Genomic DNA, 20,705 nt, shown 5'->3' on the forward strand with positions numbered 1-20,705 from the left:
CATTTTATAAAATCATATGATAGGGAACAAAGTTCAGTCATTGTTTATATGCATCCCCTTTTCACACACTTCTGCATTTGGGCCTCTGGTTCTTCAGCACACCGAACGATGTTCGTCTGAGGTTCACCTCGTTGGTAAGGATCAAAGGATTTTTAAAATGTTTTCCATGTTTTGAAAAAACCTGAGACCTGAGAGAGGGTGTAGTTTCTTTTCCACATGACTGTAGATGTAGTGAAACTCTTTCTTTCATCCCTGCCTCACTTTCTCTCTGAGACACTTTTCTTTGATTGGTCAGCATGAATTGATCTCCATATCAAAGCAGTTTGGTCCAGTGAATATTAAATGTCTTTGATTTTATTGCACATACTGTTAGAGCAGTATTTGTGACTGCATTTTGAAACATAGTGAATGTGTATGATCCTTGTGCCATCCTTTAGCTTCTACTTGCTGTTCTGACTAAGTTTAGTCAAGATTTTCATTAGGTTGATTTTTACTGCTTGGACTGGGACTCAAACTAGCAACCTGTGGGTTTCTGTTCAGCTGCTCTGGCAGATCTATGTTATCCAAACTGCCTGGCTCTGAGTTCCAGCTATGCACCCTAACTATCCATTTATGTAAATCTTATATGTGAATGTTGGATTCTGATTGGTGAACACCTTCATGATCATGTGAAGCTTTTCTAGGTGTTGGTCATCATTCACCTCTGCAGCTTTTTTTACAGCTCTGCTGTAAATCAGAGAATTCATACTTGCTTGGACATTTATTATCCTGTTCAACCATCACTTCCTCCTTCCTGAACACACACACACACACACACACACACACACACACACACACACACACACACACACACACACACACACACACACACACACACACACACACAGACAAAACAATGTTTTTTTAAATACAAAAGGAAGAGAGGGATTTGAGTTCTGCACAACATAAAAAACAAAGAGAATTCAGAAAGGCATTGATCTGTCTTCCCTCCATTTATTTTTACTTTTATATAATAATTAGTTGAGTTTGAACGGCACCTTTTATCTGCTAAAGCTGACTTCCCTCATGTTTTGCTGCCATGGCTGAGTGAGTGGGGGAGGGTCATGTGACACTTTGTTGCATCATAGAAGCCGGAAATTAAAGTGAAAACACTTCCCCTTCCTTTGTGATGGCAGGAAAACTTCACAGTAAGTTTATGTACCCTGAGCCATTTGTGTGTGTGTGTGTGTGTGTGTGTGTGTGTGTGTGTGTGTGTATATATATATATATATATATATATATATATATATATATATATATATATATATAAGATAAGATAAGATAAGATAAGATAAGATAAGATAAGATAAGATAGTGTTTATTTGTCACATGCACAGTTATACACAGTACAATGCACAGTGAAATGTATTTTGTACCTGCAACCATATATACACACACATATAAATAAGAAGAATAAAAATAAAAAAAAAAAGTAATTCCCACTATACACTATACTCTATATACTATACACTATACACACTTTTATAAATTATAATATTTACACTGTGCAATAATGGTCCAGTTAGGGCTCAGAGTTGAGCAGACGGATGGCTTGTGGGTAAAAACTCTTCTTCAACCTTTCAGTCTTAGTCCTCAGGCAGCGGTAACGCCGGCCTGATGGGAGCAGGGAGAAGAGAGAGTGTCCGGGGTGGCTGGGCTGTTTTAGGATCTTCATGGCCCTCAGCCTGCACTGCTTGGTGTAAATGTCCTGCAGGTTGGGGAGGGTGGTTCTGATGGTCCGTTCAGCTGAACGAACCACCCTTTTTAGGGCCATGAAGTCCTGCTTGGTGCAGTTTCCCATCCAGGTGGTGATGCTCCCACGCATGATGCTCTCGATGGTGCAGGTGTAAAAGTTCCTGAGCACCTTGAGTGGGAGCTTGAAGTCTCTCAGCCGCCTGAGGAGGTAGAGACACTGTCTGGCCTTCTTCACAGTGATGTTTATGTGATGAGTCCAGGACAGGTCCTGTGAGATGGTCACTCCCAGGTATTTGAAAGTGTCCACTCTTTCCACCTCAGCACCACTGATGACAAGTGGATGGTAGTCCCTCTGCTGCTTCCTGCTGAAGTCGAATGAAGTTTTTATTGCCATGTGGGTGAACAAGTACACACATTGGAAATTGCAGTTACAGAACACCATCCAAATACACAAACACAACACACATAGGGGGATATGTGTCCTCGGGTCATGCAGCCGTTAACTTGCGGCGCTACCTTTGGCAGGAGGAGAAAACAACACATCATGGGGAAGTTAGGTTAAAAAAAAAAGTCATCTGGTACAGTGCTCAAAAGAGCACTATTCCAGGGTCCAAAAAAAAACCACCTTAGCAAAGCATTTGCACATGTAAAGCAAGGACAGCGGCGGTAGGTGAGGTCAGGTCAGGAGGGGATGCAGACGGAGACGAGAGGTGGGGGCATTGTGGAGCCCCCACCTCCACGATCAGTTCCTTCGTTTTGCTGACGTTGAGCAGGAGGTGGTTCTCCTGGCACCAGTTCTCCAGGCGGGAGACCTCTCTCCTGTAGGCTGTCTCCTCATTGTGAGAGATTAGTCCCACAACAGCAGTGTCGTCAGCAAACTTGATGATGACGTTGGACTCTGACGTGGCTTCGCAGTCATGGGTGTACAGTGAGTACAGCACAGGGCTGAGCACACAGCCTTGGGGGGATCCAGTGTTGAGGGTGAGGGAGGATGAGGTGAGGTGACCCACTCGTACCACCTGTGGTCTGCTGGTCAGGAAGCTGTGAACCCACCTGCACAGGGATGGGCCCAGGCCCAGGTCCAGCAGCTTAGAGACCAGCCTGGAGGGAACTATGGTGTTGAATGCTGAGCTGTAATCTACAAACAGCACTCTCACATAGTTCCCCTTACCAGTGTCTATGTGTGAAAGGGTCTTGTGGAGGAGGAAGGATATGGCGTCATCTGTGGATCTGTCTGGCCGGTATGCAAACTGTAGTGGGTCGAGGGTGGTGGGCAGTGAGGAGGTGATGAATGTCTTGATGAGTCTCTCAAAACACTTCATCACCACAGAGGTGAGTGCTATGGGCCTGAAGTCATTGGGGCTGCTGGGGTGTGGTTTCTTTGGGACAGGGACTATGATGGACTTTTTAAAGCAGGTGGGAATCACACACAGTTTCAGTGAGAGGTTGAATATCAGTGTAAACACAGGTGCCAGCTGGTCAGCGCAGGTCTTAAGGACACGTCCACTAATACCGTCTGGTCCAGCCGCTTTCCTGGTGTTTACACGTCTAAACGCCCTCCTCACGTCGCGCTCCGTCACAGTGAGTGTCTCCGCCCCTCCGGCCGGGAGCGCAGCGGGCTGTCAGCTTCCCGACTCAAAGCGCGCAAAGAAGATGTTGAGTTCATCAGCCAGAGAAGCGTCGGCACTCACCGGGTGTGTGTGTGGTGCTTTGTAGTCCGTGATGGTGCGTAGTCCCTGCCACAGTCCCCTGGAGTCAGACTGTTGTAGTTGCTGTTCCAGTCTGCGGCCGTAGCGATGTTTAGCCTCTTTCACCGCTCTGCGGACGTTGTATGATGCAACCTTGTAGTCCTCCATGTTCCCAGAGGCGAGGCCGGAGTTGTAGGCAACGGTGCGGGACCTCAGGGCGTCGCGGACAGATTTATCCACCCACGGCTTCTGGTTGGGAAAATCCTGATGGTCCTCCTAAGTGAAGTGTCTTCAACAACTTTCCCAATAAATCCCACAACAGTTTCCGTAAACTCCTCGATGTATATATATATATATATATATATATATATATATATATATATATATATATATACACACACACACACACGTGTGTGTATTCTATTTTCTATGCTACACCACTCATAGTTAATCCTTAATATCATTTACATATAGATATGTTTATTTTCATTTTTATCCTAAAATAATTTGAATCTGATTTTGATATTTTTGGAAATGAGAAAACAGTATTAAAATATTGGTTTCATATTGTCATGTTTAGTATGTCTGAGGTATTCTTTGTGCTGTTATGTGTTGTGTGTGTTGAGCTGAAGGGTAAAGTTATTTATAACAAACTCCACAGAAGCTGAATGAAGATGGTGTTTAAACAGACTTCTCGATTATTAGCAGCTTCGCATCAAAAGCAGCAGTAAGTTAAATATTACATAAGTAAATATTAAGGTTCATTTGTTTGTTTAATGACATTTTGTTCTTTCTGTGTTTTTAAAAATTGTTTAAACAGCAACTTGAAAGTTTGAAAATCAGCAGACCACAAAAGATCCTCCAACTGGACGACTGGGAACAGCCGGCAGAGGTTTGTTTCATTTTTCTTTGTGAGGTCCGGTGTTAGACTGTTTTAAGAGGTAAAACGCGTCCTAGGTCTCAAGCAAGTTATATTAGCATCTTACCCATCGACCCATTTTAAGGTCGATATTGTCAGTGTGTTGTATGACCTATAAATATGTGTCCAGATGCATGTGCCTGACTCCCACTGACAGAAACTATCTACTATGACTGGGAGAGGATGCAATCTCTCCAGCTTAAACAAAGTATTCTTTCTTGATGCTGTTTAATAAATTCAGCTGTTTTGTCTGTTTATGGGTATCACTGGTCTATTTTAAACTACTGCTGATATGTTCTGTTGCTGAAAGCATTCATAGATTATGATGGTCTACAAAAGAATTTGTTCCCCAACCAGTGTGCATTACCTCCACCGAGGAGGTTATAAAATTTTTGTGGTAGTGTTTTCATGTGTGTTTCATTGTGTCTGTAAACACAATAGCTCGAAAAGTTTTGAATGAATTCTGGTAAAACTTTGTAGGGTGCAGAGTGGGGTCATGTTAATCCATTAAGATGTACCTTACATCCACCAAGGTCTTCAAGATCAACATAATAATATAATAATCGGGGGGTGGGGGGTTGCTCATTGTGTCATTGTGTCCGTCTAGGGTCTCCCTCCTTCCTCCTCTGGGGTGTGCGTGCGGTTATCATCAGGATGTGTGGCCGCAGGTCGAATGACCTCCTGATGGGCCGTGGATAGTCCTGGTCCCTGGGATCTTTCCCTGTTTACCACTGTGACCTGGAGGCCACCACCTCAGGATCACATCATCCACAAAGAGCATAGATGAGATTCTGAGGCCACCAAAGCGGAGGCCTTCTGCCACTTGACTCTGATTGGTCCACCAGGGCCTCCACCCTTGGCCACGGCCTGACACACTGCACCTGACCCCTAGGCCTGGCTCCAGGGTTGGGCCCTGGTAACCCGTTCCCAGGCAGGGTAAACTGTTCGCTTGGTGTATCTAACATAGGGGTAGTTGGAATTGCTCTTTGTCTGGCCCTTCACTCAGGACCAATTTGCCATGGGAGGAAGTCTCAGACAACCTAGCTCTTGGGATCACTGGGACACACAAATCCCTCAACCACAATAAGGTGGCAATTTGTGGAGGAGAAATACACTGCCTGGCCAAAAAAAAATGTTGCCACCTGGATTTAACTAAGCAAATAGGTACATGCCTCCTATTGGATAATTACTGCATGGGCGATTATCTTTCAGTTGGCAACAAGTTATTTTAGTGCAATGAGTTACTTCTCATTTCTTAAACAACCATGTCAAAGACACATCGCGTGGTCGTGGAAAAGATGTCAGTCTGTTTGAAAAGGGTCGAATCATTGGCATGCATCAAGCAGAGAAACCATCTAAGGAGATGCAGAAACTACTAAAACTGGGTTAAGAACTGTCCAACGCATTACTAAAAGCTGGAAGGATAGTGGGGACCTATCGTCTTCGAGGAAGAAATGTCGCCGGAAAAAAATCCTGAATGATTGTGATAGGAAATCACTTAAACATTTGCTGAAATCAAATGGAAGAAAAACAACAGTAGCACTCAGGGCTGTTTAATAGTGAAAGTAAGAGCATTTCCACACACACAATGAGAGGGGAGCTCAAGGGATTGGGACTGAACAGCTGTGTAGCCTTAAGAAAACCACTAATCAGTGAGGCTAACTGGAAAAAAAAGGCTTCAGTTTGCAAGGGAGCATAAAGATTGGACTCTGGAGCAAGGGAAGAAGGTCATGTGGTCTGATGAGTCCGGATTTACCTGTTCCAGAGTGATGGTGCATCAGGGTAAGAAGAGAGGCAGGTGAAGTGATGCACCCATCATGCCGAGTGCCTACTGTACAAGCCTGTGGGGGCAGTGCTGTGATCTGGGGCTGCTGCAGTTGGTCAGATCGACGTTCAGCAACATTATGTGCTCAAAGAATGAGGTCAGCTGACTACCTGAATATACTGAATGACCAGGTTATTCCATCAATGGATTTTTTCTTCCCTGATGGCACGGGCATATTCCAAGATAACAATGCCAGGATTCATCGGGCTCCTAATTGTGACAGAGTGGTTCTGGGAGCATGAGACATCATTTTCACACATGGATTGGCCACCACAGAGTCCAGACCTCAACCCCATTTAGAATCATTGGAATGTGCTGGAGAAGGATTTGCGCAGTGATCAGAATCTGCCATCATGACTGCAAGATCTTGGTGAAAAATTAATACAACACTGGATGGAAATAAATGTTGTGACATTGCAGAAGCTTATCAAAACAACGCCATAGCGAATGCATGTAATCAAAGCTAAATGCAAGATGGCGGCACACACAGACGCAGCGGCTCACGGCTCTTCCTTTCAGTGCTCTTTTTTGTACTTTTGTATTTCTTATTTGTTAGTTTTTGTGCATCTGTCTCCCCGAACAACTGCTACACATGGCAGGAGCTTGTGGACATTGGCTACCAGCTCATGATATCAGTATTGCAGGGGTCTTCAACTCCAGGCCTCGAGAGCCGGTGTCCTGCAGGTTTTAGATTTGTCCCTAGTCCAACACACCTGAATCAAATGGCTGAATTACCTCCTCAGTATGCAGTCAAGTTCTCCAGAGTCCTGCTAATGATGTCTGTATGTGATTCAGGTGTGTTGAAGCAGAGACACATCTAAAACCTGCAGGACACCGGCTCTCAAGGCCTGGAGTTGAAGACCCCTGCAGTATTGAGTGATTTTCACAATACTCATAACATCCCAGACAACATAGTGAGACCGCTGGGTGCGCCGTGGATTGTTTTTGGGTCTGGAAGGCATCGCCGACGGTGGACGGAGAGGAAGCTGCAGGTCCGGCCTTATGCTGAAGCTAAAACGCCAACCACACAGGCCTCCTCTGCCAAGCCTGTATCTCTCCAACCACAGATCCATGGTAAATAAAACGGGCAACCTAGAGTTACAGCTAGCTGTAAATCGCTATGTTCATGACTGTTGTGTAATGATTATTACCGAGACCTGGCTTCACCCACAGATCCCCGATGCTAGCGTGCAGCTAGCAGGCCGCACTCTGCTACGCTGGGATCGGACCAAGGACTCCGGTAAGAGCAGGGGAGGGGGTCTCTGTATTTACGTACATGAGGACTGGTGTAACAACGGAACAATCATAGACAAACGTTCCCCAGACCTCGAGTACATGTCTGTAAGATGTCGGCCTTTTTTTCTGCCCAGAGAGCTAACAGTAGTGATCGTCACAGCCGTGTGTGTAGCTCCCGATGCTAATGTTAGCATGGTGCTGTCTCTCCTACTGAACACCATTAATGAACAGCAGCGGGTCCACCCCAACGGTGTTCTTATTATTGCGGGAGACTTTAACAAGGCCAACTTAAAGACTGTACTCCCGAAATTCCACCATGTCAAATGTTCTACAAGAGGGGAGAACACTCTTGACCATGTTTACTCCAACATTAAGCACGCTTACAGAGCCAAACCCCTCCCCCACCTCAGCCAGTCCAACCATCTTTCCCTGCTGCTCACCCCAGCATACACCCCCCTCAGACGGAGAGCCAGGCCTACTGTAAAAACCATTACAACCTGGCCTGAAAACGCACTCTCCGACCTACAGGACTGCTTCACACACACAGACTGGGACTTATTCGAACACGAGGACCTGGAAACATTCACAGGGACGGTACTGGACTACATTAAGTTCTGTATCGGAAATGTAGACTGTCAGCAAAAACATCCGGGTTTTCCCTAACCAGAATCCCTGGATGAACAGCCGGGTATGTTCACTCCTCAAAACCTGCGATGCTGCCTTCAGGTCAGGCCACAGAGCTCTGTACAGTGCTGCTCGAGCTGACCTGAAAAGAGGAATTAAAAAAGCCAAAACGGACTACAGGAGGAGAATAGAGTCCCATCTGTCCAGCAATAACACACAGGAGGTGTGGCAGGGCATTCAGAACATCACAAACTTCAGAGGCTGTGATGTGACTGCAGGAGACCTGAGTGTATCACTAGCAGACGAACTTAACCGTTTCTTTGCTCGCTTTGAGACACCTCAGGACCCCCCATCTGCTCCAGTCCTGTCCCCCTAACCAGGCTCCACCCCACTCACTGTCCAGGAGCATGAGGTACGGCGCGTACTCTTGGCATTGAACCCCAGGAAGGCTACTGGACCAGACGGAGTACCTGGCAAGGTGATCAGAGCGTGTGCCCACCAGCTCACCCTGATTCTCACCAGGATTTTCAACCTCTCCCTGGCCCAAGCAGTCATTGTATCAGCTTTCCTATACTGATACTCGGCGTTAACTTCAGCTGATTCTGACGCGTGATCCACAGCTGTGTACTCACACACTTTGACAAAATCAAACATCTTTTTCTTCACTTTCTTTTATTATTTGTGACCGACAACAGGTAGTTCTCGTCTCTATCATTGAACAGCATATGCAGCCTAACTAAACAGTAAAAATGCTGGCATACCTGATTAACAGGTTGCACGGTCAAAAACTGTTACGCCTCCACCATTAACGCCAACCAAATGAGCAAACCCCTTCCCATATAAATACAATGACTCATAAACTAAGTTCCCCCGACTGTCCAAACACATAGTAACACAAAACAAAAAGAAAATGGCTCTTTCAGTTACACCCCCCCCCCCCCGCCCCCCCGTGTAAAAACAGCCACAATCATCCCTGTGCCCAAAAGGTCGTCCATCACCAGCCTAAATGATTACCGCCCTGTGGCCCTCACACCGGTAATCATGAAGTGCTTTGAGAGGCTGGTTCTCCAGCACATCAAAGACCATCTGCCCCCCCACTTTCAACACCCATCAGTTTGCATATCGTGCAAACAGATCCACAGAGGACGCCATCTCTGTAGCTCTCTACTCTGTGTTGAGCCACTTGGAGCAGCAGCAGAGCTACGCTCGCATGCTCTTTGTGGATTACAGCTCAGCGTTCAACACAATCATCCCGGATATTCTCACCACCAAACTGCACACCCTGGGCCTCCCCCCTCTCACATGTTCCTGGATAAAGGACTTCTTAGCCAACCGGCCCCAGACTGTGAGACTTGGCCCCCATCTCTCCTCTACCCGCACACTGAGCTCTGGCTCCCCACAGGGCTGTATGCTGAGCCCCCTCCTGTACTGCCTCTACACCCATGACTGCAGTCCGGCCCACAATAACAACCTCATCGTCAAATTTTCTGACAACACCACAGTGGTCGGACTCATCTCAAGGGGAGATGAGGCAGCCTACAGAGAGGAGGTCCTGAAGCTGACAGCCTGGTGTTCAGAGAACAACCTGCACTGAACACCATGAAAACCACAGAGATCATCATCGACTTCAGGAAGCACAGGACTGACCCAGCTCCCCTCTACATCAACGGTGAGTGTGTGGAGAGGGTCCACACCTTCATGTTTCTTGGTGTCCTCATCTCTGCTGATCTCTCTTGGTCAGATAACATCACAGCTGTTATCAAGAAGGCTCAGCAGCGACTTCACTTCCTGAGGGTCCTCAGGAAGAACAACTTGGACTCAAACCTGCTGCTGACCTTCTACCACTCATCCATTGAGAGCCTGCTGACGTACTGTATCACAGTATGGTACGGCAGCTGCACTGAGGCAGACAGGGTCAGGCTTCAGAGAGTAGTCAAGACAGCACAGAGAATCGTTGGCTGCCCTCTCCCCTCCCTGATGGACATCTACACCTCCCGCTGCATCAGCAGAGCAGGAACATCATCAAGGACAGCTCACACCCTGGCTTTGACCTCTGACCTGCTGCCCTCTGGCAGGAGCTACAGGAGCATCAAACCCAGAACAAACAGACTCCAGAACAGTTTCTTCACCAGAGCAATCACCACCCTGAACTCTCACACTCACCCACTGTAACTGTGCAACACCCAAATCTCTGTGCAATATTAGATTATTCATACTGAATAATATCTATCACTCCTATATTGTGTAATAACCAATATTCATTCACCAAGTGCAATACTCACCATCTTCATTATTATATGTATACACTTTATTTTTACAATTTATATATTTTTATACATTCTCTTATTTTCTTTATTTTTAATACATTTTATTTCTGTATATTTTTAGATTATATTAGATTGTCATATTTTTATTTATTTTTATTTACTCCTCCGTGAATCGCCACCTTATCGTGGTGGAGGGGTTTGTGTGTCCCAGTGATCCCAGGAGCTATGTTGCCCGGGGGCTTGTCCCCCTGGTAGGGTCTCCCATGGCAAATTGGTCCTGGGTGAGGGTCCAGACAAAGAGCGGTTCAGAAGACCCCTATGTCTATAAAAGCAAGGGAACAGTTTACTCTGCTCGGGATAGGGCAGGGCCCCACCCTGGAGCCAGGCCTGGGGAGGGAGCTCGAGGGAGAGCGTCTGGTGGCCAGGCATTAGCCCGTGGTGCTCGGCCGGGCGCAGCCCGAAGAGGTTACATGGGCCCGCCCTCCTGTAGGCCCACCACCCGCAGGAGGTGTCATAGGGGTCGGGTGCAGTGTGTGTCGGGCGGTGGCCGAGGGCGGAGGCCCTGGCGGACCGATCCCCGGCTATCAAGACTGGCTATTGGCACATGGAATGTCACCTCTCTGGTGGGGAAGGAGCCTGAGCTAGTGCGTGAGGTTGAGAGATACCAGCTAGATATAGTTGGGGTCACCTCAACGCATGGCCTGGGCTCTGGAACCAGTCTCCTGGAGAAGGGCTGGACTCTGTTCCAGTCTGGAGTTGCCCTCAGTGAGAGGCGGCGAGCTGGGGTGGGTATTCTTGTATCCCCGTGGCTTGCTGCCTGTATGTCGAAGTTTTCACCGGTGGAAGAGAGGGTAGTTTCCCTGCGTCTTCGGGCCGGGGAACGGGTCCTGACTGTTGTTTGCGCTTATGCGCCGAATGACAGTTCAGAGTACCCACACTTTTTGGAGTCACTGGGCGGGGTGCTGGAGAGTGCTCCATCTGGTGACGCCATAGTCTTGCTGGGAGACTTCAACGCTCACGTGGGCAATGACAGTGAGACCTGGAGGGGCGTGATTGGGAGGAACGGCCTTCCCGATCTGAACCCGAATGGTGTCTTGTTATTGGACTTCTGTGCAAACCACAGTTTGTCCATAACAAACACCATGTTCGAACATAAGGAGGTCCATAAGTGCACATAGCACCAGGACACCCTAGGTCGCAGGTCGATGATCAATTTTGTAATCGTATCATCAGATCTGTGGCCGTATGTTTTGGACACTCGGGTGAAGAGAGGAGATGAGCTGTCAACTGATCACCACCTGGTGGTGAGTTGGATCAGGTGGCGGGGGAAGATGCTGGACAGACCTGGTGCATCTAAACGTATTGTGAGGGTGCGCTGGGAACGCCTGGCAGAAGCCCCAGTCCGGGAGATCTTCAACTCCCACCTCCGGCAGAACTTCGACAGCATTCCGAGGGAGGCTGAGGACACTGAGTCCGAATGGACCATGTTCCGCACCTCCATTGTTGAGGCTGCTGCTCAGAGCTGTGGCTGCAAGGTGGTTGGTGCCTGTCGTGGTGGTAACCCCCGAACCAGATGGTGGTCACCGGAGGTGAAGGGAGCCATCAAGCTGAAGAAAGAGTCCTATCAGGCTTGGTTAGCCTGTGGGACTCCGCAGGCAACTGACAGGTATCGACAGGCCAAGCGGAACGCAGCTCGGGTAGTGGCCGACGCAAAAACTCGGGTGTGGGAGGAGTTCGGTGAGGCTATGGAACAAGACTTTCGGACGGCGTCAAAGCGATTCTGGCAAACCGTCAGGCGACTCAGGAGGGGAAAGCAGTGCTCCACTCACACAGTTTATAGTGCGGGTGGGGTGCTGCTGACCTCAACTGAGGCTATAGTCGGGCGGTGGAAGGAATACTTCGAGGACCTCCTGAATCCCACTGACACGCCTTCTGTAGTGGAAGCAGAGTCTGGGGGCGAGGGGGATGACCTGGCCATCACTGGGGGTGAGGTCACTGAGGCAGTTAAACAACTCCTTGGTGGCAAGGCCCCTGGGGTGGACGAGATTTGCCCTGAGTTCCTGAGGGCTCTGGATGTTGTAGGGCTGTCTTGGTTGACACGCCTCTGCAATATCGCATGGAGATCTGGGGTAGTGCCACTGGATTGGCAGACTAGGGTGGTGGTCCCCGTCTTTAAGAAGGGAGACCAAAGGGTGTGCTCCAACTTTCGGGGGATCACACTCCTCAGCCTCCCCGGTAAGGTCTATGCCAGGGTGCTGGAAAGGAGGGTCCGTCTGTTAGTCGAACCTCGGATCCAGGAGGAACAATGCGGTTTTCGTCCTGGTCGCGGAACGCTGGACCAGCTCTTTAGCCTCTCAAGGATATTCGAGTGCGCATGGGAGTTTGCCCAACCAGTCTACATGTGCTTTGTGGACATGGAGAAGGCATTCGACCGTGTCCCTCGGGGTATCCTCTGGGAGGTCCTGCGGGAGTATGGCGTGTCTGGCCCGTTGTTGCGGGCCATTCAGTCTCTGTACAACCGCAGTGAGAGCTTGGTCCGTATAGCCGGTAATAAGTCGGATTCGTTTCCTGTGGGTGTTGGACTCCGCCAGGGCTGCCCTTTGTCACAGATTCTGTTCATAACTTTTATGGACAGAATTTCTAGGCGTAGCCAGGTGGCGGAAGGCTTCTTCCTTGGTGGCCTCAGAGTCTCATCTCTGCTTTTTGCAGATGATGCGGTTCTGTTGGCTTCATCAGGGGGTGGCCTCCAGCTCGCAGTGGAATGGTTCGCAGCCGAGTGTGAAGCGGCCGGCATGAGAATCAGCACCTCTAAGTCTGAGGCCATGGTCCTCAGCCGGAAAAGGGTGGAGTGCCATCTCCGGCTCAGGAACGAGTTCTTGCCCCAAGTGGAGGAGTTCAAGTATCTCGGGGTCTTGTTCACGAGTGATGGGAGAAGGGAGCGGGAGATCGACAGACGGATCGGGGCTGCTTCTGCAGTAATGCGGATGCTGCACCGGTCTGTCGTGGTGAAGAGGGAGCTTAGTGTAAAAGTGAAGCTCTCGATTTACTGGTCGATCTATGTTCCTACCCTCACCTATGGTCACGAGCTTTGGGTAGTGACCGAAAGAATAAGATCGCGAATACAAGCGGCAGAAATGAGTTTCCTTCGAAGGGTGGCTGGTCTCTCCCTTAGAGATAGGGTGAGGAGTGCAGCTATCCGGGAGGGGCTTAGAGTAGAGCCACTGCTCCTCCACATCGAAAGGAGCCAGTTGAGGTGGCTCGGGCATCTGATTAGGATGCCTCCTGGCCGCCTCTTGGGTGAGGTGTTCCGGGCATGTCCCACCGGGAGGAGGCCCCGCAGCAGACCCAGGACACGCTGGAGAGATTATATCTCTCGGCTGGCCTGGTAACGTCTTGGGGTCCCCCCGGATGAGCTAGAGGAGGTGGCTGGGGAGAGGGAAGCCTGGGCTTCTCTACTTAGGCTCCTGCCCCCGCGACCTGGCCCCGGATAAGCAGAAGAAAATGGATGGATGGATGGATATTTTTATTTAGAAAGTTTAACTTTTTATTGCATGGCACTGAGTGACCCTCCAATCTCATTGTACATCCTGTATAATGACAATAAAGGCATTCTGTTCTATTCTATCCTATTCTGAAGGCGGTACAATGAAATATTAGTGAATGACCTTTTGTTATGGTGGTGAATTTTTTGGGGACCAGGCAGTGTATAATAATAATAATAATAATAATGATAATAATAATAATAATAATAATAATAATAATAATAATAATAATAATCTGTTAAAAATGAATACTGTCCAGACAGTGAGGAGCCTTGGTGGAGGTTTGTGCTCTTTAATTGCTTCTTGCTAAATTCTGAGCAGTGTGTTTTTTGTATATTTCACCTTTGGCAGATTCGGGCCCAGAAGAACTTCAGACACTTCAAGAGCAGAAGAACCTCGACTGCACAGAAGTTCCCACCTTTTTTAGAACTAGAAAGATTAATTAGTAAGTTTAGTAATTCACATAAAACAAAACAGGAAATGTTCAGATATTTGAAAGGAGAAGGTGGCTCCAAGAGGCTTTCAGATGCTATTAAAAAAAATGTCAGCAAACCAGTAGAAACACTGGCAGGATCTCTGCCAGTTTATCTGATTCCCCTGGAAAAGGACAAAGAATTCACTGTAACTGGATGCAAGAGTTTCAGTTTTGGGAAAGATTCCAGTAAACCCAATCGCACCGTAATGCTTATGGGTGCAACTGGTGCTGGGAAGTCAACTCTCATCAATGGGATGATCAATTACATTCTAGGTGTTGAATGGGAGGATGACTATCGCTTTAAGTTAGTTGATGAGGATCAGTCAGCTTCACAAGCTCACAGTCAGACCTCTGAAGTCACTGTGTACAAAATCCACCGCCAGGAGGATTTTACAATCCTGTTCTCTCTGACCATTGTGGACACTCCAGGATTTGGAGATACGAGAGGCATAGAAAGAGATGGTGAGATTGTAGAGCAACTCCGTAACCTCTTCTCTGCTCAGCACGGTGTCAGTGAAATTGATGCTGTGTGTTTTGTAGCTCAGGCTTCTTTAGCACGACTCACTCCAACACAAAAATATCTCTTTGATTCAGTGCTCTCGATCTTTGGCAAAGATGTGGCAGAAAACATCAGAATTGTGGTGACATTTGCAGACGGTCAGAGACCTCCAGTTCTAGAGGCGATCAATGCTTCAGGAGTCCCATGTCCTAAAACCAAAGACGGGCTGCCAGCTCACTTCAAATTCAATAATTCAGCTCTGTTTGCAAACAACAAATCGGCCAAAGCAGGCAGCACAGGTGAAGATGATGCATATGACAATGATGATGATGATGATGATGAGGACTATGATGAGGACTATGATGACGAGGACTTTAACAAGATGTTTTGGAACATGGGGATAAAAAGCATGACGAGGTTTTTTGCTACTCTGAATAAACTAGAAACAAAAAGCTTGACACTGACGAAGGAGGTCCTTAAAGAACGAAAGCAGCTTGAGATTTCAGTGGAGAATCTGCAGGTACAGGTAAAACTTGGATTAGCAAAGCTTGAGGAGATAAAAGAGATGAGTGAAAAAGTTATAAGGCAGAAATCAACAGAAGCGAAAGTTTTGAGTTTGAAGTTAATGTCAAGAAGCCTTTTCAGGAGGATATTTCAGATACTCACAACTACATCACCAACTGCCAGCAGTGTCATTATACCTGTCACTACCCTTGTCAGAGAGCAAATGATAAAAGAGGCTGTGCAGCAATGAGATCAAACGGATACTGTACTCAGTGCCCAGGTAAATGTATCTGGAGTGTACATTATAATCAGAAGTACAAATGGGTGTATCAAGAAGTTAAAGAGAAAAAACAGTAAAGGAGCTGAAAGAAAAGTACTTGAAAGCCAAAGGAGAGAAGATGACTGTTCAAGCACTGGTTGACAAACTGAATGCTGAGTATGACTGTTTGCAGGTTGATGTGGTAAAACTGGTGCAGAGATCTGCAGAGTGTCTGAACAGACTTAAAGAGATCGCACTGAAGCCCAACCCTCTGTCCATTCTGGAGTACATCGACATCCTTATTGAAGGAGAGAAATCAGAGGGCAAACCAGGCTGGATGAAACGAGTTCAGGCTCTGATGTCCATGAAAGAAAAAGTAGAGCTCATGGCTCATGTCGAGAAAACCTATTAAGAGTTTCTTGATGCTCAGTCTTAGACATCACCCCAAAATATCACAAAGATAGAAGCAGAGTCAGATAATGATAGAAATTAAAGTCTCAGCCAGGAGCAGCAATTTTTTTAAAGTGATCTTAAAGTTTTACCACATTAATTTTGCTATTCTGAATGTTTTTTGCAGTAAAATTATCTTTTTTTTTTTTGCTTCATCATTTTGTTGCATCACTGTAACCAACTTAAAACCTAAACAATGCAACACTGCTGAAAATATTAATCTTTTTTCTTTATTGAATATTTTATTCCCTCTCAACTCTTTATGATGCTTCACACCTGCAGCTCTCAGTTTGATGCTCAGTTTAAACTGATATAGAAGCTGTTTCTTTTAGATTTAAGGAAACGCAAACATTACTGGTGGAAAAGGCTTTTAGACTAAAATGAATAAAAACCATTTGTTTGAATTATATGTTATGTCTGCTCCTGGATGATGGAGATATTATAAATCAGATTAAATAATAAACATGAACTGTTGCCTCTTGTGGTCTGATCTTTATTTTTTTTCTTGTTTTTTTTTTTTTTTAAAGACCTTTCATGTCTGGCAGTTTTTGCAATCAGAATGATGATCTGAATGCTCTGGTGTACCAAACATATTTGCTTTTATAAGCTACTCTTGTTAATGTTTTTTTAATTGTTAATTTTAATTTTTTATTTTATTTATTTATACCAGGCCTGACAGGTAGGAAGGAAGGAGTAAGAAAAAGAGAGATAAAGAGAACGTGAGAAAAAAAAGAAAAACACAAGGGAGAAAAAATAATCAAAGAAAGATAGATATACATACATACAGACAGACAGACAGACATATTAACATATCTATACACATGCATATAAATATATACACACATACACAATCTTGCTGTGGCTTACAGTAATCTATGTCATGGAATGTACTCACTAATAAGGGCAAGAAACTGCCTCCTGTGGTCTGATCTTTCATTGTGCAGCTTGGCACTTTGATCAGTCCATCCTGTGGACATGATGTTAATGTTCCATCACTTTACTCAAGATTCAAGAGACTTTATTTACCATTTGTACTCACAACCAAGGTTTGGGTGCTGAGGAATCCATATACAATTTTTGTACTCATCGTATAGTGCTGAGACTTATATGGAGCAGGGATCAGGTATTCATGGCCACTGGTGCAGTTGAATTCTTTGTGCCTAACTCAGCAGGCATGTGCACAAAGATGCCATCACACATGTGAGAGTCTCTGCTTTGTGAATACTGAGGCAGTTTCAGCTGTCACTGGTGCTCTTTTTTGTACTTTTTGTATTTCTTATTTGTTAGTGTTTGTGCATTTGTCTCCGTGAACAACTGCTACACACGCCAGGATCTTGTGGACATTGGCTACCGGCACAAGATATTCGTCATGATTTTCACTACACTCATAACATCCCAGACAACATAACGAGACCGCCAGGTGCTCCGTGGATTGTTATTGGGTCTCGAGGGCACCACCGATGGTGGAGGGAGAGGAAGCAGAAGTAGGGCTGCAGGTCTGGCCTTATGCTAAAGCTAAAATGCCACACAGGCCTCCTCTGCTGAGCCTGTATCTCTCCAATGCCAGATCCATGGTAAATAAAACAGACAGCCTAGAGTAACATCCATCCATCCATTTTCTTCCGCTTATCCGGGGCCGGGTCACGGGGGCAGGAGCCTAAGCAGAGAAGCCCAGGTTTCCCTCTCCCCAGCCACCTCCTCTAGCTCATCTGGGGGGACCCCAAGACGTTCCCAGGCCAGCTGAGAGATATAATCTCTCCAGCGTGTCCTGGGTCTGCTGCGGGGCCTCTTCCCAGTGGGACATGCCCGGAACACCTCACCCAGGAGGCGGCCAGGAGGCATGCTAATCAGATGCCCGAGCCACCTCAACTGGCTCCTTTCGATGTGGAGGAGCAGCAGCTCTACTCTGAGCTCCCCCTGGATAGCTGCACTCCTCACCCTATCTCTAAGGAAGAGACCAGCCACCCTTCGAAGGAAACTCATTTCTGCCGCTTGTATTCGCGATCTTATTCTTTTGGTCACTACCCAAAGCTCGTGACCATAGGTGAGGGTAGGAACGTAGATCGACCAGTAAATCGAGAGCTTCGCTTTTACACTAAGCTCCCTCTTCACCACGACAGACCGGTGCAGCGTCCGCATCACTGCAGAAGCAGCCCCGATCCGTCTGTCGATCTCCCGCTCCCTTCTCCCTTCTCCCATCACTCGCGAACAAGACCCCGAGATACTTGAACTCCTCCACTTGGGGCAAGAACTTGTTCCTGAGCCGGAGATGGCACTCCACCCTTTTCCGGCTGAGGACCATGGCCTCAGACTTAGAGGTGCTGATTCTCATGCCGGCCGCTTCACACTCAGCTGCGAACCGTTCCAGTGTGAGCTGGAGGCCACCCCCTGATGAAGCCAACAGGACCGCATCATCTGCAAAAAGCAGAGATGAGACTCTGAGGCCACCAAGGAAGAAGCCTTCCGCCACCTGGCTATGCCTAGAAATTCTGTCCATAAAAGTTATGAACAGAATCAGTGACAAAGGGCAGCCCTGACGGAGTCCAACACTCACAGGAAACGAATCCGACTTATTACCGGCTATATGGACCAAGCTCTCACTGCGGTTGTACAGAGACTGAATGGCCCGAACAATGGGCCAGACACTCCATACTCCCGCAGGACCTCCCAGAGGATACCCCGAGAGACACGGTCGAATGCCTTCTCCAAGTCCACAAAGCACATGTAGACTGGTTGGGCAAACTCCCATGCGCACTCGAATATCCTCGAGAGGCTAAAGAGCTGGTCCAGCGTTCCATGACCAGGACGAAAACCGCATTGTTCCTCCTGGATCTGAGGTTCGACTAACAGACGAACCCCCATTTCCAGCACCCTGGCATAGACCTTACCGGGGAGGCTGAGGAGTGTGATCCCTCGAAAGTTGGAGCACACCCTCCGGTCTCCCTTCTTAAAGACGGGGACCACCACCCTAGTCTGCCAAACCAGTGGCACTGCCCCAGATCTCCACGCGATATTGCAGAGGTGTGTCAACCAAGACAGCCCTACAACATCCAGAGCCTTCAGGAACTCAGGGCAAATCTCGTCCACCCCAGGGGCTCTGCCACCAAGGAGTTGTTTAACTGCCTCAGTGACCTCACCCCCAGTGATGGCCAGGTCATCCCCCTTGTCCCCACACTCTGCTTCTACTACAGAAGGCGTGTCAGTGGGATTCAGGAGGTCCTCGATGTATTCTTTCCACCGCCCGACTATAGCCTCAGTTGAAGTCAGCAGCACCCCACCCGCACTATAAACCGTGTGAGTGGAGCACTGCTTTCCTCTCCTGAGTCGCCTGACGGTTTGCCAGAATCGCTTTGACGCCGTCCGAAAGTCTTGTTCCATAGCCTCACCGAACTCCTCCCACACCCGAGTTTTTGCCTCGGCCACTGCCCGAGCTGCGTTCCGCTTGGCCTGTCAATACCTGTCAGCTGCCTGCGGAGTCCCACAGGCTAACCAAGCCCGATAGGACTCTTTCTTCAGCTTGGCGGCTCCCTTCACCTCCGGTGACCACCATCTGGTTCGGGGGTTACCACCACGACAGGCACCAACCACCTTGCAGCCACAGCTCTGAGCAGCAGCCTCAACAAGAGTAACAGCTGGTCTGGTCCATGGTAAATAAAACGGGCAACCTAGAGTTACAGCTGGCTGGAAATCGCTATGTTCGTGACTGTCACGTCCTGGGCCGTTTGCCCAGCGTTTTGTGTTTAGTTTATTTCCTGAGCTTCTCCTCCCAGTATGTTTGTTTTGTGTTTCCTAGTGTTGTGATATGTCTGTGTCTCTGTCCTGAGTCTGTGCCTGTTCCCCGTGTTTAGTCAGTATGTTCCTTGGTTTGTCACTTCCTGTTTATTTTGACAGTCTGGTTTTCCTGTGCTTTGTGTTCAGCTTTGCTTCCCCTGTGTAATTAGTTTCATTTGCCTCACCTGTTGTTCCCTGCTGTTTCCTCTTGCCCTGATTACCCAGTGTGTATTTAAGCCCTCAGTTTCCATGTGTTCCTTGTCGCGTCGTTGATGTTGTGTGCCCGTGTGTTCCTGTGCTCCCTGTGGTTCCCCTTCGTCTCCCTTCTGAACGGTTTTTGTATTGTTTTTCCCTACTTTAATAAATGCCTTTAAGTTATGCCCATCTCCGGAGTCCTGCATGTTTGTCCTTCCTCGTCCGTTTCCTCCCCGGCCATGACAGAACGACGCGACCATACTAAAGACCAGGCTAGCTCCGGCTACTTCAACGGCACTCGTCTGGCGCTGGGGGGCCCAGCATTTCAGAACAGTGCCCGTCAGCGTCCTTCATCTGCGGCTCCGCTCACTGGCTTCCCCCTTCCACTGCAGTCGCGGCGGCCACGGAGGAGGGGGAGTTCCCGGCAGCATCGGTGGGGGGCCCCCCCAGACCCGAGCGGTATAACGCCGCGGATATTGTCACAGCGTCATGCGCAAACTACCGTCTCTGTGAGTAAGACTGACTCCAGTATCACAACCGTTTGGGATAAGGGGCTTTCTCACACCACCAGCTGCCAGCCAGATCTCTCTTGGCTACCCGCCGATGTAGAGATAATCGATTCTCCCCTGATGGTGGACATTTTGGAGGCAGAAACTCATGCATCTCAGCCCAACAGAACAAAACAACCCACTAACAAGGACAGACGTTCACAGGACC

The 20,705-nt window shown here is 47.8% G+C and overlaps 1 protein-coding gene across 1 annotated transcript; it reads left to right on the forward strand.

Moving 5' to 3' along the window:
• Nucleotides 1-54: 54 nt before the first annotated feature.
• Nucleotides 55-16,376, forward strand: LOC115795848 (uncharacterized). The gene is made up of 4 exons (XM_030751968.1): nucleotides 55-134; nucleotides 4,084-4,149; nucleotides 4,243-4,314; nucleotides 14,187-16,376. The coding sequence occupies exon 4, from the start codon at nucleotides 14,316-14,318 to the stop codon at nucleotides 15,561-15,563; it is 1,248 nt and encodes a 415-aa protein (XP_030607828.1). The 5' UTR covers nucleotides 55-134; nucleotides 4,084-4,149; nucleotides 4,243-4,314; nucleotides 14,187-14,315; the 3' UTR covers nucleotides 15,564-16,376.
• Nucleotides 16,377-20,705: the final 4,329 nt, after the last annotated feature.

Source organism: Archocentrus centrarchus, chromosome 17, assembly GCF_007364275.1.
Source record: "Archocentrus centrarchus isolate MPI-CPG fArcCen1 chromosome 17, fArcCen1, whole genome shotgun sequence".
In the NCBI taxonomy this organism is placed as follows: domain Eukaryota; kingdom Metazoa; phylum Chordata; class Actinopteri; order Cichliformes; family Cichlidae; genus Archocentrus; species Archocentrus centrarchus.